The 17,526-nt window shown below is 44.1% G+C and overlaps 2 protein-coding genes across 2 annotated transcripts in view; one reads left to right on the top strand and one right to left on the bottom strand.

The window, feature by feature from the left end:
- Nucleotides 1-205: 205 nt before the first annotated feature.
- Nucleotides 206-8,643, bottom strand: EEF1B2 (eukaryotic translation elongation factor 1 beta 2). Its single transcript, XM_089671000.1, has 6 exons — nucleotides 8,488-8,643; nucleotides 4,601-4,723; nucleotides 4,090-4,225; nucleotides 3,269-3,335; nucleotides 1,344-1,469; nucleotides 206-428 (listed from the first exon to the last, which is right to left on the bottom strand). Exons 1-6 carry the CDS (start codon nucleotides 8,565-8,567, stop codon nucleotides 274-276), a joined length of 687 nt encoding a protein of 228 aa, XP_089527126.1. The 5' UTR covers nucleotides 8,568-8,643; the 3' UTR covers nucleotides 206-273.
- Nucleotides 8,644-8,862: 219 nt separating this feature from the next.
- Nucleotides 8,863-17,526, top strand: part of NDUFS1 (NADH:ubiquinone oxidoreductase core subunit S1) — a 55,535-nt gene continuing 46,871 nt past the window's right edge. The window contains exon 1 of the mRNA XM_089670987.1: nucleotides 8,863-9,032. The gene's annotated coding sequence lies outside the window, so the exon portion shown is untranslated. The remainder of the gene's footprint in view (nucleotides 9,033-17,526) is intronic.

Below are 17,526 nucleotides of genomic sequence, written 5' to 3'. Positions count from 1 at the left end.
TGGGTTCAGAGCTGTCAAACCTGGCAGCATATTTGGTACTTTCCAAAAGTGTTTCTGGATTCATTTTCTTCAATCAACTACTCAATCTTGAGCATGTTCACTGGGGTCTCAGGCTTCCTATGAATCCTGCAAGACATATGCCATTCCAAAAAAATGTGGAAGTTCAGATTTCACAGGACTGCACACAATACACAGGAGACAAAAGTGGAATCTCAGCAAGTTTTTTTTTTTTTATTTTAAGTGCCCAAACGAAGTGCAGTGTTGTGTATTTAATTAGATCTTGTTAAAGGCAGCAACATCCATGGACTGTACATAGTCTTCAAATGCTGTGATTTTCTCCTCTAGGACATCTGTGCCAACTTTGTCATCTTCCACAACACACTGGATTTGCAGTTTCTTTATTCCATACCCAACAGGAACAAGCTTGGCTGGTAGGAAGAAAAAAAAATAAAAAAAAGTTAAGACTAGGTGAGAAAAGCTACGTTCAGTACAAGTTAGCAGTGGTTGCCTGCATACTTACACCTTGATATAAGTTCACTCTGAGCCATAAGCTTAAAGTACAGCTATGTGAAGTAGTATTAAGCCCAATTTATTATTGGGGCTTACCAATCATTAGATGTGGTGGCTGCATTAGTTTTCTTTTTGGCTTCCCCACATTTTCACCTGGTAACCCATCTAGTAAGATTCCTGTATTAAAGAGCCTACACTCTGGACAGCAAAATAGTGCTAAACAAATTAAGGCCCCTTAGACATTTCCTGATAAAAGTGGAATTTCAAAAAGGGGGACACAATTTGTTAGCAAGACTTAAGGGCATCCTCTGGTTAATATTAGGGAACAAATGCAAGTTTAAAAATGGCTTATTATACAGGATTTATATAGCGCCAACAGTTTGCTCAGCACTTTACAATATAAAGGGAGACAATACAGCAACAATACAGTTCAATACAAGAGGGATAGGAGGGCCCTGCTCCTTGGAGCTTACAATCTAGGAGATAGTTTTCCCATTTAGAACACAGAGGACTTAAGCAACAGTCATGCAATTTCTGATTTCACTCAAATTCAGTTTACAACCCTCAAGAAAACTGTGGCAAATCAGGATATAAAAACAATCCATCATGTCTATCAGCCGAAAGATGGTGATTTTTAAATCATCATTTAAGCCACGCAGGGGTGGCCAACCTGCGGCTCTCCAGCTGCTGCAGGACTACAAGTTCCATCATGCCTCTGCAAGCCAGTAACTTCCCATCTTTGCAATGCCTCATGGGAAATGTAGTTCCACAACAGCTGGAGAGCCACAGGTTAGCCACTAGTGATTGATCCATACAAGCATTAATATACTTACATGCCCCCCAAACCAAGCCATCCATCTGAATACTTCTGACACAGTCTTCTAATTTTGCCATGTCAGTTTCATCATCCCATGGTTTCACATCAAGCAGGATTGAAGATTTGGCGATTAGTGCAGGCTCTACAACACAGAAGATTGACAGTTAAAGTTAACTTCTATCAGTTGTCTGGAGGTCATTAGGCATGTCTGTTAAACAATGGGCTGGATTTTTAAGTGTTGATCTTTAAAGTCATAAGGTCACATGTTTTTAAGCATGACAATAGTGCTTAGAAGTTAACCACCTAGAAGGAACCCTACCCATAAAGCTCATACTAAGTAAAATAAAAGGGGGACATCCCTCCCTAGCCAGATTACATTACTTTACATAGTCTGGAATAAACTACCAACCTCCCTCGTGTGATCTGCAGCAAAAAAAAGATCAGATGGTCTAGCTTCCAGAATCATCCTAGGAGTCTGATACCTTAGACTAGTTCATGCTGTGGTTCAGCCAGACCTTGACTTGTGAAGTTGCAGTGAAGCACAGCTGCCTCCACACAATGTGTAAAGTATATTAAGGCTATATTTACACACTGAAGGCCCCAGAATGCACTGATACATGGATAGCACAATCACACCAACATTATACAGTAGAGGGTAATGAACCACATGCGTAGTAGAGTGCAACATTGCTAAAGTCACGTGTGGGATGGATTTGTGGCAACCTATGTTAACATGCAACATAGTGCAACAGATTGCTCATTATTATACAGTATTTATAAAGCGCCAATAGTTCGCTCAGCGCTGTACATTACAAAGGGGGACAGAACAATACCAATACAATGCAAAACATGAAGGGATCGAGGGCCCTGCTCTTTCGAGCTTACAATCTAGGAGGGAGGGGATAGTGGCACAGGAGGAGATAGCTGTGGGGGATGGAGTGGTAGGAAGAGTGGAGGAGGTCGGCAAGTTAGCAGGGGGTGGGTTAGGCTTCCCTGAAGAGATGGGTTTTCAGGGTGCGCCTAAAGGAGAAGAGAGTAGGTGATAGTCTGATGGGTTGGGGCAGGGAGTTCCAGAGGATGGGTGACACCCTGGAGAAGTCCTGGAGGGGGGCATGGGAGGAGGAGACCAGGGAACTAGAGAGAAGGAGGTCTTGTGAGGAGCGGAGTGTGCGTGCTGGGCGGTACTTGGATATTAGGTCAGTGATGTAGTTCGGGGCAGTATGGTGGACAGCTTTGTACGTCAGCATTAGGATTTTGAATTTGATCCGTTGCGCAATCGGAAGCCAGTGGAGGGATTGGCAGAGGGGGGTGGCGGAGACAGAGCGGTTGGAAAGGTGAATGAGTCTGGCAGCCGTATTCAGGATGGACTGAAGCGGGGATAGCCAGCGGCGAGGCAGGCCAGTGAGGAGGGAGTTGCAGTAGTCGAGTCGTGATATGATGAGGGAGTGGATGAGCTGTTTAGTGGTTTCTGGGGTTAGGAACGTGCGGATTTTGGCGATGTTGCGGAGGTGGAGTCTGCACGAGTTTGTTAAAGATTGGACTTGGGGTTGAAAGGATAGGTTGGAGTCCAGGATTACACCAAGTACTCTGGCCTGCAGGGCGGATTTGATGGTAGCGTTGTTGGATGTGACGGAGAAATCAATGGGGGGTGGTGTCCGGGCTGGGGGGAAAACAAATGTGCAAACCCCCCCCCCCCCCCAAAGAAAAACTCCACTAGGATTCCTGTTGATTAGACATTGCTGAACTCCTGGATAAAAAATGTTTGTGCCAGAGAGTGCCCCCTTCAGATGGGCTGAGAGGAAATCTCTGCTGAACACTTTTCTCTGCCACAGGAGGAATACTGGAACTGTGACATGGCCACACAATTCCAGACCAGTATCTGTGGACATAAGCATGTTGTGACTACAAAGTTACAACTCCCAAGGTTTCTAAATCACTCACTTTTTGATTTCTTTGATTCATATTGTGCCAGGCGCTCCTCTCTGATTCTCTGTGCCTCTTCGCTTTCCTGTGGAAGAAGAAATATTACTGAAACAGGATGGCCACATCAATGCTCACAACTTTCTGCTCATCAGACTGGTGTCAGAATAGAATGTGTACATCACATCTCAGCCGAAAGATGGTGTTTGAATTCATCACATCACCAGATTACAACACAGCACTAAACTGTTTGGAAAAAAAAAAAAAAAAAAATCAAGTTACATCTTCCTAGCTCTGAACCTACCTTGAATGAGACTCACGGGCATCAAAACTGCTGTAGGTACAAGTGCAGGCACCACATATCTGCAGCAGTCTCCCAAACCCTCCTGTAGCCAGGGCGACCGACTGTTCCAGGTCTTGATGCAGCTTACTGTTAAGACTCTACTGGCCCATCCCCATAATGGGTAACCTCACTGGCAAACACAATTGCAGGTGGCAAAAAGCTTCACCACATCAAGAAAGTCAAAGTTTTGCACATCAGAACAGTAGGCTGCTGCAAAATATGCAGGTATTACTCAGTGCCTCACTTTATAGCTTCAGCGGTTTTTGTTCCCAAGGCAGAGCATGATTATCATTGATTGGCTAGGCAGTGGAACAAGACTAAAGTATAGGGCTAGTAACTTGGAGACAGACATTCATAGGTGCTCCAGATAAAAGGGCTGTTGTAGTAAAAGTACAACCACCCCAGAGTTTGCATAACCTTCCCAACATGCTCCATTAACCATGTATTGTTTGTTGCTACACAGCAGCCGACACTATTAAGCTGATTATTGCAAATTTACCTCTTCATCATCTGAGCCAAACAAGTCAATGTCATCGTCATCATCATCTTCTTTAGCCTCCTTAGGTGCACTGTTTGTTGTGTCTTCAATATTGACTGGACCGTATTTTCCCAAGGGTTTCTTTACTCCAGGCAAACTATGAGCAGATATTCATAGTCAATATAAGAATGCAAACTTTCAATTCTAGCCTGCAGTCAAGAAATTCATGCACTAGGCCAGGGGTAGGCAACCTGCGGCTCTCCAGCTGTTGTAGGACTACAAGTTCCATCATGCCTCTGCGAGTCATAGCTGTAACTGTCAGTTTTGTAATGTTGCAATGCCTCATGGGAAATGTAGTTCCACAACAGCTGGAGAGCCGCAGGTTGCCTACCCCTGCACTAGGCCTTTTCAAGTCTTCAGAGCACCTTAAATGTTTAAGTTAGAACTCATCTTAGAAGCTGGGAAAGGGCCACACAGCACTGCATTACACATCTGTTCCCGCATGAGGGAGGCAGGCAGCTTCATTACTCACCTGGCTTTTTGCTTCTCATATGACTTGATGTGGTTATACCAACGTAAAGCATGGAAAAGCTCAGCAGGGGGGGCTCCTGAGAGCGCCTCAAATACTGCAAAATCAGCTTGGGAGGGAACATACCTAAAGGAGAAAAATAAACACCATTTATACCAGTACACATACACAATGCACAACAGTCAATGTGCTAGCCTGCCAAACCCAACACTAACTGCGCACAACTGCAACCACAGGCTTGAAGGACATATCTCCTGCGCATAAACACACCCCATCAAAATCTATAGGATGTAAATGTTCAGTCAGGCAGGCACCGGATATTGTTAATTACTGGTTTGTACATTGGAGGTACATGCAAAATGGCACTTCATTATACACATTTTGGTAAACATGCATATTACCACAACACTAGAGCCAGTTCACACTTGAGCACCATGCCCTACAATGTACCTGCATTTCTGCACTGCAGACCTGAAGTGAAAAAATTGTGCAAACTGCATTTTGCAGTGCAAGTGTGGACATGCAATTCAAGATGAATGGCACCACAGCGCAACATGGCAAAGGAAGTGCATTAAAAGGTTAGGGGTCCTTCTCAATTAAAAATGTATCCATGCATTCCAGTGTCCAATAGATTTAAAGCTGTTTGGAAAGGATTTTTTTTTTTTTTTTTTTTTTTTTTTACACACACCATACTTGTAAGCTGTATACAACTCTGAGTCTGTTAGAGTGAGCACCCCTCCCATATGTTGGGCATGTGCCCCACAGTACTGCAGTAAAATGCTATTCTTCATTAACATGCAGCGTGCCCTCCCCCCACTGCACAAACCAAACTCAGCTGCGACAGGGAGAGAAGAAAGCACATGGGCAGGCTTTGAACATGTACTAGAGGCACACTTCCTAACATAGCATATCCTAGGTAGGATGGGGTGGGTCACACTAGTTTTAATGAGTGACCCAGTAAGCTGGTTGTGGCATGGAAGGGAAAACAAATTAAAGTCATACAGGGTCATTTGAGGGCATTTGTGTGTCCAATGATTTTCATATAAACAAGGGTGGTAAAAAACCCTGTAGGCCAATTCCCCCCTCAATTTTGGTAATCAAGACCATCAATAATCTGTTGCTCTCATTGCTCAGCCATTTGTCTCATGTGGTTGACTTCAGATTCAAACGGGAAACAGGAATCAATCATTTTTTAGCATTGTGTATGGCCACCATACCATCAAATGTGTAGTGCAAAGGCCTGCCTGTTTTGATTGTCTAGTACAGTCATTCTATTAAAAGAATTTGCAAATCTAAAATGATTATATACATTACAATTCTACCAATTTTAGATTTATCAAAACTATAGCATAAGGACCTACCAGGGGCGGACTGACCATTTGAGCACTCGGGCACTGCCCAAGGGCCCGGGGTCAGTAGGGGGCCTCATGAGATGCCCCTGGTACCTTTTTATAGGCTTTTTTGGGTGTGGGGGAGGACACAGGGGCCCCATGATCCCCTATTGCCCGGGGGCCCCATGAGTTGTCAGTCCGCCCCTGAGACCTACCCAATATGTATCCAAACTGGTACAGATTGTAAAGCTAGCCAAAGATAAAATTCATTAAGTTTAGCAGAAACCAAATGACCTTTGATCCATGTGTGGTCACCCCCACTCAACAGATGTCAATCATCAATTGACTTGTGTGGAACATGAATTTTTTTAAGTTCATCCATCAGCAGCTGCTGATTGGTGTATTCTGACAGCAGAGAGTCCTGACACATTACACGTCTCAGCAGGGGGGATTCCTCCATTCACCTCAAATTGTGTGGCTGGAGGAATCTTTCATTCCCCTGGCTGAACAAAAAAATAAATCTACAGTCAGCATAACTGGTGCGGTGAGCTTATAAGGAGGCTATACAGGACTGTACAGTCTATGGCCAGTTTTAAGCCAGCTACAGATGGTTTGAATCTATTTGAACCATGTATGGGCAAGGCCGAATGTACCCAAGTTCATTGATGAACTTTGATTGAACCAGCCTGTCAGATTTAACATGCACATATTGCTAGTAGCCATTATAGCTGCTAGCAGTAATCACTGTTCTGGTGGGGGGGGGGGAAGCTGTCCCTGCCAGGAGACCACCACAATGGCTCCACAGGAGGGATCCCCATCAACTATGCTCATGGGTTGCAGGAAAGAAAAATGGCTCAATCTATGGCAGGCTTTAGATCTGACTAGGACCCAATTACTCTAATACACACTGCCAATCCCTCCACTGGCTTCCACTTGCCCAACAAATAAAACTCAAATACTAAACGTACAAAGCCATCCACAACTCTTCCCCCAGCTACATCACCAACCTGGTCTCAAAATATCAACCAAACCGCTCTCATCGATCCTCCCAAGACCTTCTGTCTAGTTCCCGTGTAACCTCCTCCCATGCTCGCCTCCAGGACTTCTCCCATCCTATGGAACTCCCTACCCCAATCTGTCAGACTACTTCTAATCTATCCACCTTTAGACAATCCCTGAAACCCTTCTCTCTAAAGAAGCCTATCCTAACTAGTCACCTGCTTTTTATTTCCTCCATCAGCTCATCCTCCATAGCTATTACCTTTTGTATCACGCAACCCTTCCTCTTAAATTGTAAGCTCTGACGAGCAGGGCCCTCTGTTTCCTCTTGTACAAAATTGTATTGTAACTAATGTCTACCTTCATTTTATAAAGCGCTGTGCAAACTGATGGTGCTATAGAAATCCTGTGTAATACTACACTTTATTTCCGATATATAATACATTCACATCAGTCCTTAACCCTCAAGGGGTGTACATTCTAAGGTCCCCAACTTAAATTCATACATACACATATTAGGGCCAATTTAGACAGGATCCAATTAACCTATTAGCATGTCTGGAGTGTGGGCGGAAACCCACACAGGCACAGGGAGAACATGCAAACGCCAGGCAGGTGGTGCCATGGTTGGGATTCACACCAACAACCCTTGTACTGCCAGACGAATCTGTTAACCATTTAGCCACTGTGCTGCCCACTTCAATACCAAGAGCACCTGTGGGGCCCCTTCACACACGTGATCCAAACAGGTCCATCTGTCAGTTTTTCAGGCGAGCCTGATCTTAAGGTCCATGTACTCCTACGGACCAGTAGGGGTAAACTAACTATAGACCACCTCTGGGTCTGATCAGACTCACCTGGTTTGGCCTGACCAGATCAGAGGCAGCCAAATGTAAACAGGCAGAGCCCATCTGCACCCAGCCGCCCCTAGATCAGAGGAGTCCTGTGTGTACGCTCTGCAGAAGAGTGAACACGAACCTGTCATGCACCTGCTCAGACAGATCTCCTGATCGGAACAGAAGGTGCCCATATGAAAGGGCTTTTGGAGGCCAATATGCATCCATGCCAACTATCTCCCTACAGAGCAGCTCCTCCAGCCCCATTCACACCTGTGTATTCCAAGAACAGGCATCATACGTGTGTTGCATATAGGGTGACCTACCCTATGCCATTATACACAAAAAAACGCACATTAAAGGGAATAGGTGTGCACAAGGCCTAAAGGTGCAAGTCAATCATGTCCATGGTCAGAGAAGGTGATGTCCTTCGTTCAGCCATTGCAGCCCCCATGCAGTGTGTGGAGGAAGAGGTGTCCAAGACTGAGGCCTGTACAGTACAATGCGGCCTCCTCCTACCTCAGGCCTCCCGCCACGTGTCTCCTCAGGAAGCGGCTACAGACATGGTCGGGCTGTCTACTCCCTGTATCCGGGCCTACACCAGCCTGACCCCCCGGGTGTAATAACACTCCGCACACACCGAGCCCACCGTACAAGAAGCACTCCTGCCCACATAACACACAGCGAGCCGCCATGACTGGAGATATTTACTTCTCTCACTGACCCCTCGATGTAGCTCTTGTCAGCAAGGAACTCATTCAGCACCTTGAGGCCGGCGGTAGATCTGAGGTCTCCGAAACCCATTGCTGCACCGCTCACTCTACACCCGCGTGGAAGAAAGAGGCCCCCGACCCGCACCCCATTGCTTTTATACTCATGACGTCTCTCCAGACACGGCCTTCAGGGCGGGGCTCGGTGTTAAAGTCAGGGAATAGAGCTGAGAGGAGCCATCTTTGTTAAGGGATAGCCTTCTTCTTCTAACTTCTATACTTGTTGTTCACACGTAACGGTCCATGTGTAACTGGTGTGGAAACGCGCACAGAACATTGTCTATGTAGTCTGTAGGTGCTCAGTCATTGGCCGTAATTATCCGGAGATTGTCGAAGTTTTTCCGAAAAGAACCGAAAGACTGGAGCAGCTTCTGATTGGTCTAGACCCGCTTTCCGAAGATTGCCGAATCCTCCATATTGGTTTACAAGTGGGGACAGGGGACGCTGTTGTGGTCTAGAAGGCCAAATACCCGAGGAGTCCTGAAAGGACGACTGTGGGGTGAGTGAGGAGCGGGAGGGGGGTCGTGTCCTTCCCGGGCGGTGTGTGGCGGGAGAGGCCGGGCTGTGTGTGGCCGGGGTGAGGGGTGACTCTCGTGTCCTTGACAGAAGACGTGTGAATACCGACTGACCCCGAAGACGCACACAGCTCCCTGCTGTGCACACTGATCCATTATTAGTAGTAATCCCCGGGAGGGCTCCTCTGACCTCTATACGTGTACCGCGCCGGTAATCTGTACACTGGCCATTACTGAACACATAGATACCTGACCCCTCCACACCTGCAAGTAACACATATGGAAACCTGATACTATGGGGCTCAGTCACGTGACCCTTGCACTGGAGGTTATCTGCTAAAACGGGAAAGATCAACTCTGCACCAGGGGTGGACTGACAACTCATGGGGCCCCCGGGCAATAGGGGATCATGGGGCCCCTGTGTCCTTGCCCAAACTCAAAAAAGCCTATGAAAAAGGTACCAGGGGCATCTTATCGGGCCCCCCTACTGACTCCGGTCCCTCGTTTCCAAATGGTCAGTCCGCCCCTGCTCTGCGCACAAACCAATCAGCTTCCAGGTTTATTATCAAAGCTTAGAGTGGCCCCAAGGCTTTTGTTTTACCTTCATGAAGCTAAAACACCTTCTCTGTGCAGCCCCCCCATCCCTAATATTCACCTGAGCCCCCCTCCAGCATTGTGCACTGGAGTCTCGCTATCCCAGGACTTCCTCTCCTCTTTGGCTGAGACAGAAGCAGGAGCCATTGGCTCCCACTGTTGTCAATCACAGAAGAGAGAAGGGGTAGGGCCAAGCTATGGCCACACAGGGCAGCAGGGTTCCCCAATAGCAAGCTGCTTGCTGTGGGGGCACCTGGCAGGAGGGAGGAGCCAGGAGCTGGGGGGGACCGGACAAGAGAAGGATCTGGACTGCTCTGTGCAGAAGCACTGCACACAGCAGGTAAGTATAGACATGTTTATTGTTTCTTTTTTTTTTAACCACTTACTGACCAGGCCATTTTTTGCGATACACTGCTGCGTTATATTAACTGACAATTGAGCGGTCATGCAATGTTGCACCCAAATGAAGTTTATACCCTTTTGTTCCCACAAATGGAGCTTTTTTGTAGTGGTATTCAGTCGCCTGTGCGGTTTTTATTTTTTGCGCTATAAACAAAAAAAGACAGACAATTTTGAGAAAAAAACAATATTTTTGACTTTTTGCTATTAAACTTGTTCAGAAAAAATTAATAAAATAAAATTTAGGCCAAAATGTATTCTGCTACATGTCTTTGCTAAAAAAAAATCCAATACGTGTAAATTAACTGATTGACATGCAAGTTATAGTGTCTACAAATGGTGGTATATATACTGGAATTTTTTTTTTATATATACTAGTAATGGCAGGGATCAGTGACTTATAGCGGGACTGCAGCGGGCATTCTGACAATGGGTGGGAACTAACTGCCACTGACATCCCAATGACACTAATACAGTGATCAGTGCTAATAAAAAGCACTGACACTGTACTAATGACACTGGGCAGGAAGGGGTTAACATCTGGGGGCGATCAAAGGGTTAACTGTGCTGTTTGATTGTGTGTGTTTTACTTGGGAAACATACTGCTGCGTATTTCTCTGTGCAGAGAAATACACAGTATGTTTCTGCTGGCAGGAGAGAGTCCTTTGTTTACACACAGGTCTCTTCCGTCAGCCGAGATCCGGTGATTGACATCTGTAGCCGCCACTGGTGGCGCAGGTAGGGCAGCGTGCGTGCACTCCCCCACCCGGAAATGTGGATTATACGTGATTTTGCACAGCCCTGCTGCCCTGTAGCATTATTTCTGCTATAGGGCTGCGGGCAACTGGTTAACTAAACAAGCTGAAGTTAGAAGTTGATTGGCTACCATGAACAGCTGCACCAGATGCTGAGTGCTCCAGTTTCAGTAAATCTCCCAAAGGACCCACAGATGTGCAGGTTCTACGCACCAGTGCATATAAACACGAATACTTTGATGCATATTTTACACAGGATCTTCAGCTAGAAGAACCTGCGTTCCTTGCAGAAAATACATATTAGCCTTAAGAGTGCATTCACACTTGTGAACTCACCCTGCCTGCGAATAGATGTAAGAGCCCCCGCAGGGGTTCCTGTGATTAGTCCCTCATGGAGGAGGTTTACCTTAATGCAGAGAATGCAGTAAAGTGATATTACAAGTTCACATTAAAAAACAAACAAACGTGATATCTGCTCAATGTATTGGTTTTGCACAAAGCAGCTCCAATCCTGCCATTCTTGGGTCCCCTTCTGGCGCCCCCCCTGCTGCTTGCCCCCAGAGCAAGCTGCTTGCTCTGGGGCACTCGTGCGTGCTCACTCCTGAGCCACCTCTGTGTGTCTATAAGATATGCAGAGCGTGGCTCAGCCCTGCCCCCTCCTCACTTGCTCTGATTGACAGCAGTGGAGCCAATGGCTCCTCCTGCTGTGTCTCAACCAATAAGGAGGGAGAGACCCAGGAGAGCCAATGCTCTTGTTCACATTGCTGGATTGAGATCGGGCTTAGGCAAGTATTAGGGGAGGCTGAGGGGGAAGCTGAACACTGAAGGTTTTTTTACCTTCGTGCATAGAATGCACGAAGGTAAAAAAAAACCTTCAGCCTTTACAACCGCTTTAAGGTAGAAAACATTTGAACTTTAGTATAAAACTTAAAGCAAAATAAAAACAAAAAATAATCACATTGTACACTGACTATACCCACCCTTTCCACATAAATGAAAAGCCCTCTATGAATGGAGGAAGGGCAGATAATTGAAAAATGCACCTCCTCCATTCAGAGATCTCTTTTCATTGTTAAAGCTATAGCAGAGCTTCTATGAATGGAGGAGGGAGATGGATAGGGAGGGCATAGTCAACACTCTTGATGAGTGCCTGAGATAGGTCTAGCTCGCAGAAGTGACTTCGAGTACAACTTTGCATTGTAACGATGCAGCTTTGGCCAATTGGCACATTACAGTGTGAAACAGCAGAAGATGGACTGGGAGTCTATTATCAGGTTAAAAATACTCTGAAGTCGAATCATGTTGCAGCCAAAGTTGCATAGATAGGACAAAGGTACAACTCCTTGTGACTAACATTGCAGTCTATGGCACTCAAGTCGTACCAGATATGCAGAAAATTAGCGCAGGAACTTTTTTTTTTATAAAGCACCCATTGAAATAAATGTGTTGTGGCTTGTCGTGCAACTGCAGTGTGAACCGGGGCTGAGACAGAAGCCAGCAGCACGACACTTCACATTGAATGTTAAACCCCTGAACTAAGTTGTGCAACTTCTGGCATGTTTGTAAACCCGTAAATATCATTGCAACTGCATAGTGTATCCAATTGAAATAAACCTTGCAGCGGTAAATGCTAATAGATATCTCCTGAGGTTTTTTTTTTTTATTACTGTAAAGGGAAAACTGGCCCAAAATGGTAAATATAAAAATCATCTTAAACTGTCGCTGTATATTTTTTTGCATTACCACCCCCACCAGAAAAACCCAAAATGTATTCTCCTATTGGTGTCCACGGCAATACCTCATACACTATATTACCAAAACTACTGGGATACCCCTCCAAATCATTGGATTCGGGTAACCAATCACTTCCACAGCCTCATGTGGTGAGAGTATGTAGGCAGTTCCTGGAGGATGAAGGAATTGATCCCATTGAATGACCCCCCACGCTCACTTGAGCTAAATCCAATAGAACATCTCTGGGATGTCATGTTTCAGTCCATCCCCGACAACGTCAAGCTGCACCTCAGACTGTCCAGGAGCTCAGTGATGCCGTGGTCCAGATCTGGGAGGAAATACACCAAGACACCATCAGTCATCTCATTAGGAGCATGCCGCGACCTTGTCAGGCACACATACAAGCACGTGGGGGTCATACAAACTTCTGAGTACCATTTTGAGTTGCTGCAATGAAATTACAGCAGAATGGACTAGTGTGCTGCATCATTTTTTCACTCTGATTTTCAGGGTGTCTTTGAATTTAGCCCTCTGTAGGTCCATCATTTTCATCAAATGATGGGGCATCCTTATATTCCTAATATATTACCCAGTCCATCTCAGTATAGATATGCAGCATGATATTTTTTCCCTATGGAGATCTGATGTGTTTTCAAAGTGTTCCTTTAATTTTTTTGAGCAGTGTATATATTTTGTCTTTTAATATTGGTGCTGGTGGCATCTTATGGCAATTCTTGCAAAATAAAATAAATTTAGCAGTTTCATGTTTTGCTGATTTAATATTTTCTACTGTATTTAAACATTTTTATTTATTTAGTGTGTGTGTGTGTGGCAGGTGCAAGTAGCTGGTGTTGCCTAGGGTGCAAAAAAGTCTAGCACTGGTCCTGCCTAGGCATGCAGACTGCTTCTACAAACATTTGTGGAAGAATGGGTCGCTCTCAGGAGCTCAGTGAATCCAAGCATGGTACCGTGATAGGTTGACACTTGTGCGATAAGTCCATCTGGGACATTCCTTGCTACTAAATATTCCACGGTCAACTGTAAGAGGTATTATAACAAAGTGGGAGCAACAGCAACTCAGCTGCGAAGTGGTAGGCCATGTAAAATGACAGAGCGGAGTCGATGCATGCTGAAGCGCACAGTGCGCAGAAGTCGCCAACTGTTCGCAGAGTCAATAGCTAAAGAACTCCAAACTTCATGTGGCCCTCACATTAGCACAACAACAGTGCGTAGAGAGCTTCATTGAATGGGTTTCCATAGTTTAACCAGCTGCATCCAAGTCTTACATCACCAAGTACAATTCAAAGTGTCGGATGCAGTGGCGTAAAGCACCCCGCCACTGGGCTCTAGAGCAGAGGAGACGTGTTTTCTGGAGTTATTTATCGTGCTTCTCTGGCAATCCGATGGACATGTCTGGGTGTGGCGGTTGCCAGGAGAATGGTACTTACCTGACTGCATTGTGCCAAGTGTACAGTTTGGTGGGGGGGGGATTATTGTGTGGATGGATGGCCCCTTCCTATTCCAACATGACTGCACCAGTGCAAAAAAACAAGGTCCGTAAAGACATGAATTAGCGAGTTTGGGGTGGAGGAACTCGACTGGACTCCACCCTGACCCCAACCTAACCCGATAGAACACCTTTGGGATGAATTAGAGCGGAGACTGTGAGCCAGGCCTTCCCGTCCGACATCAGTGCCTGACCTCACAAATGCCCTTCTGGAAGAATGGTCAAACATTCCCATAGACACACTCCTAAACCTTGTGGACAGCCTTCCCAGAAGAGTTGAAGCAGTTATAGCTGCAAAGGGTGGGCCAACTCAATATTGAACCCTACGGACTAAGACTGGAATTCCATTAAAGTTCATGTGTGTGTAAAGGCAGGCATCCTAATACTTTTTGGCAATATAATGTATGTATACATTATTTGTTTTTTGTACCTATAGTGAGCCTGACTCTTGGCACTGACCCTGACAGTAAGGTGATCATATAGTTGATTATACAGTTACCTTTAGATTTACCATCCTCTATGATTTGATACTAATTGAATAGATTGCTTAAGTTTGTCTTCTTTTTATCATAGTTTTTAGTGGTGCACTGAAATGAAAATTTTGGACTGAAAACGAAAATTCAAGTTGCACTTGGCCGAAAACAGAAATAGACAGGTTTTTTTTAAAAAAATGTATTTTTTATATATAATTGTATTATATTCGACTTTTTAATTAATATCATGAATATGAATTAAAAAAATTACAAACCAGTAATGTAAAATAACTTTTATTGAAAGTAACACACAAAAATTGGACAGAAAATTTAAAATGAAACGTATATATAAAGTTGACACACTTAACCATTAGCCGCCCGGCCAATGGCCGTTTGGCGGCTTCAAAAGTGCTGCTGCACTCCGGGTGCACGCCATTTGGCGTGCTCCCGCACATGCGCAGTTTGCGCTAATGCAGAGTGGCGCAGCAGCGCGATCTGTCACCGGCCGCGTACCTCGGACACGGCCGATGACAGATCTGAGTACCGGCCCCGTTGCTGGTGCCATGCGACCTGCTGTGACCAATCACAGCAGGTCACATGACGTATGACAGTTGTATACAATGGATGGCTTCATTCATGCCATTCATTGTATACTAGTGCCTAGCTGTGAATGGTCACAGCTAATCACATGTACATGTCATGTGATTAGCTGTGACCAAATCACAGCTAAGCACAAAAAAAAAAAAAAAAAAAAGCTGAATGAATCGATTTCATTCAGGTAAATGCTTGCTTATAGCAAAGTAATTCTTTGCTATAAGCAAATTGTGTAAAAAAAAAAAAAAAAAATACTGATCACTTCCCCAAAGTAGTACAATGTTACAATGGTAACATTGTACTACTTTGGTCATAGTAAAATATGAAAAATAAATCTTAAAAAAAAATTTAAAAAATGTAATAAAAAATTAAAAATAATTAAAAAAATAAAAAAAATATATATTTTTTTTTTCATACTGTCACCAGTCAGTGTCCCTGTTAACCGCCATGCAAGTTATAGGATGACACTGTACTGCACTGGTGACAGTATGTAAAAAAGAAAATAGTGAAAATAATTTTTTTAATTTTTTCATTTTCCGAAAAATTATGACAAAAAAAATACAACTTCAAAAAACTCGCCATGCCTCTTATGAAATACGTCGGACTGTCTACTCTGCAAAAAGGGGTCATTTGGGGGATATCTGTACTGTTCTGACATTCTTGGACCTCAAGAAATTAGATTGGCTGTCAGTACTTCAGGATTGATCAATATTATAGTTTGTGAACTCTATAACTTTCCTACAAACTAAAAAATACATCCTAATTTGGGTTATTTTCACCAAAGACATGTAGCAGAATACATCTCGGCCTAAATTTATGAAGAACAATTATTTATTTGTAAACTTTTATAACAGAAACAAAATTTTTGGTCTTTTTTTGTTAATTTAGCAAAAAATAAAAACCCCAGCAGTGATTAAATACCACCAAAAAAAAGCTCTAGTAGTGCGAAGAAAATGATAAAATTTTAGTTTGGGTACAGTGTTGTATGACCGCGCAATTGTCATTCAAAGTGTGAGAGCGCTGAAACGTGAAAAATGGCCTGGGCAGGAAGGTGTAAAATTGCACGGTATTGAAATGGTTAAATAGAGGCGTTTTTGCATTGAAGTTAATAGGGATGTTCTTTTGCATTGAATCCAATTATCATTATTGGCACTTTTTTTTTTTTTTTTTCTATCGGCAAAATGATGATAACCCTATTTTTGTCTAATAATTTTCGGCAACCAATATATCAGTGTACAGGGGTGTAGCAATTTTTGAAAAAACTACTTGTCCAGGGACTAAATTGGTGTCCCTCATAACAATCTACTTGTCCTGATAAAAATAAATTTTAACCAAAATTGTATTTAAATCTGCTTTAAGTAATGTTGGGGGCTTTTAAAAACAAAAGGGTCTTTATGGCGACTTACACATTTCATATTTTTAACATTGCGCTGTTTATCTCCCCCTACCTGCCTCTCTCTAGCACTGCACCCGGGGACTAGCAGGGAGGAGAGAGACCTTGCAATGTAATGAGCACCGATTGGGTGCTTGTCAGGAAAGGGGAGAATCGGACTTATCCTTTATCCCTTTCGCTGCCAGAGCTGTTTTTGCATTATTTTCACACGTGTTAAAAAATCATTTTAGGCCTGAAGATGACATACAGTGAAGGAAATAAGTATTTGATCCCCTGCTGATCCCACTCACAAAGAAATGATCAGTCTAAAAATCGAATGGTAGGTGTATTGTAACACTGAGAGACAGAATAGTGACAACAAATTCAAAAGAAATGCATGTCTAACAAATTATGCACTGATTTGCATGTTCATGAGAGATATAAGTATTTAATCCCCTATCATTCAGCAGACTTTCTGACTACCAGGTGTCTTTCATACAGGTAACAAGCTGAGATTAGAAGCAGTCTCTTAAAGGGAGTGCTGGTAATCTCATATTGTTACCTGTATTAAAGACACCTGTCCACAGGAACAATCAAACAATCAGATTCCAAACTCTCCACCATGGCAAAGATCAAAGAGCTGTCCAAGGATGTCAGGGACAAGATTGTAGACCTATAGAAGGCTGGACTGAGCTACAAAATTATCACTAAGTAGCTTGGTGAGAAGGTGACAACAGTTGGTGCAATCATTCGCAAATGCAAGAAACACAAAACAACTGTCAGTCTCCCTAGGTCTGGTGCACCATGCAAGATCTCACCTCGTGGAGTGTCAATGATCATGAGAACAGTGAGGAATCATCCCAGAACTACACGTGAGGATCTTGTCAATGATCTCCAGGCAGCTGGGACCACAGTCACCAAGAAAACAATTGGTAAGACACTACGCCAAGGATTGAAATCCTGCAGTGCCCGCAAGGTTCCTCTGCTCAGGAAAGCACATGTCCAAGCCCGTCTGAAGTTTGCCACTGAACATCTGAATGATGCAGAGGA

This window comes from Staurois parvus, unplaced genomic scaffold (assembly GCF_062004578.1).
Source record: "Staurois parvus isolate SC_StPar_1 unplaced genomic scaffold, SC_StPar_1.0 ptg000011l, whole genome shotgun sequence".
NCBI classification, from domain to species: domain Eukaryota; kingdom Metazoa; phylum Chordata; class Amphibia; order Anura; family Ranidae; genus Staurois; species Staurois parvus.
This window is presented reverse-complemented; position numbering and strand designations above follow the sequence as displayed.

Bases quoted from the DNA above. Each gene is read 5' to 3' on its own strand.
- EEF1B2 (XM_089671000.1), bottom strand. From the start codon at position 8,567: ATGGGTTTCGGAGACCTCAGATCTACCGCCGGCCTCAAGGTGCTGAAT. The intron at 4,226-4,600 runs GTGAGTAATGAA...ATCTGCTCATAG, and splicing joins TATGAGAAGCAAAAAGCCAG to TTTGCCTGGAGTAAAGAAAC. The intron at 3,336-4,089 runs GTAAATTTGCAA...CTTCTTCCACAG, and splicing joins TTGGCTCAGATGATGAAGAG to GAAAGCGAAGAGGCACAGAG.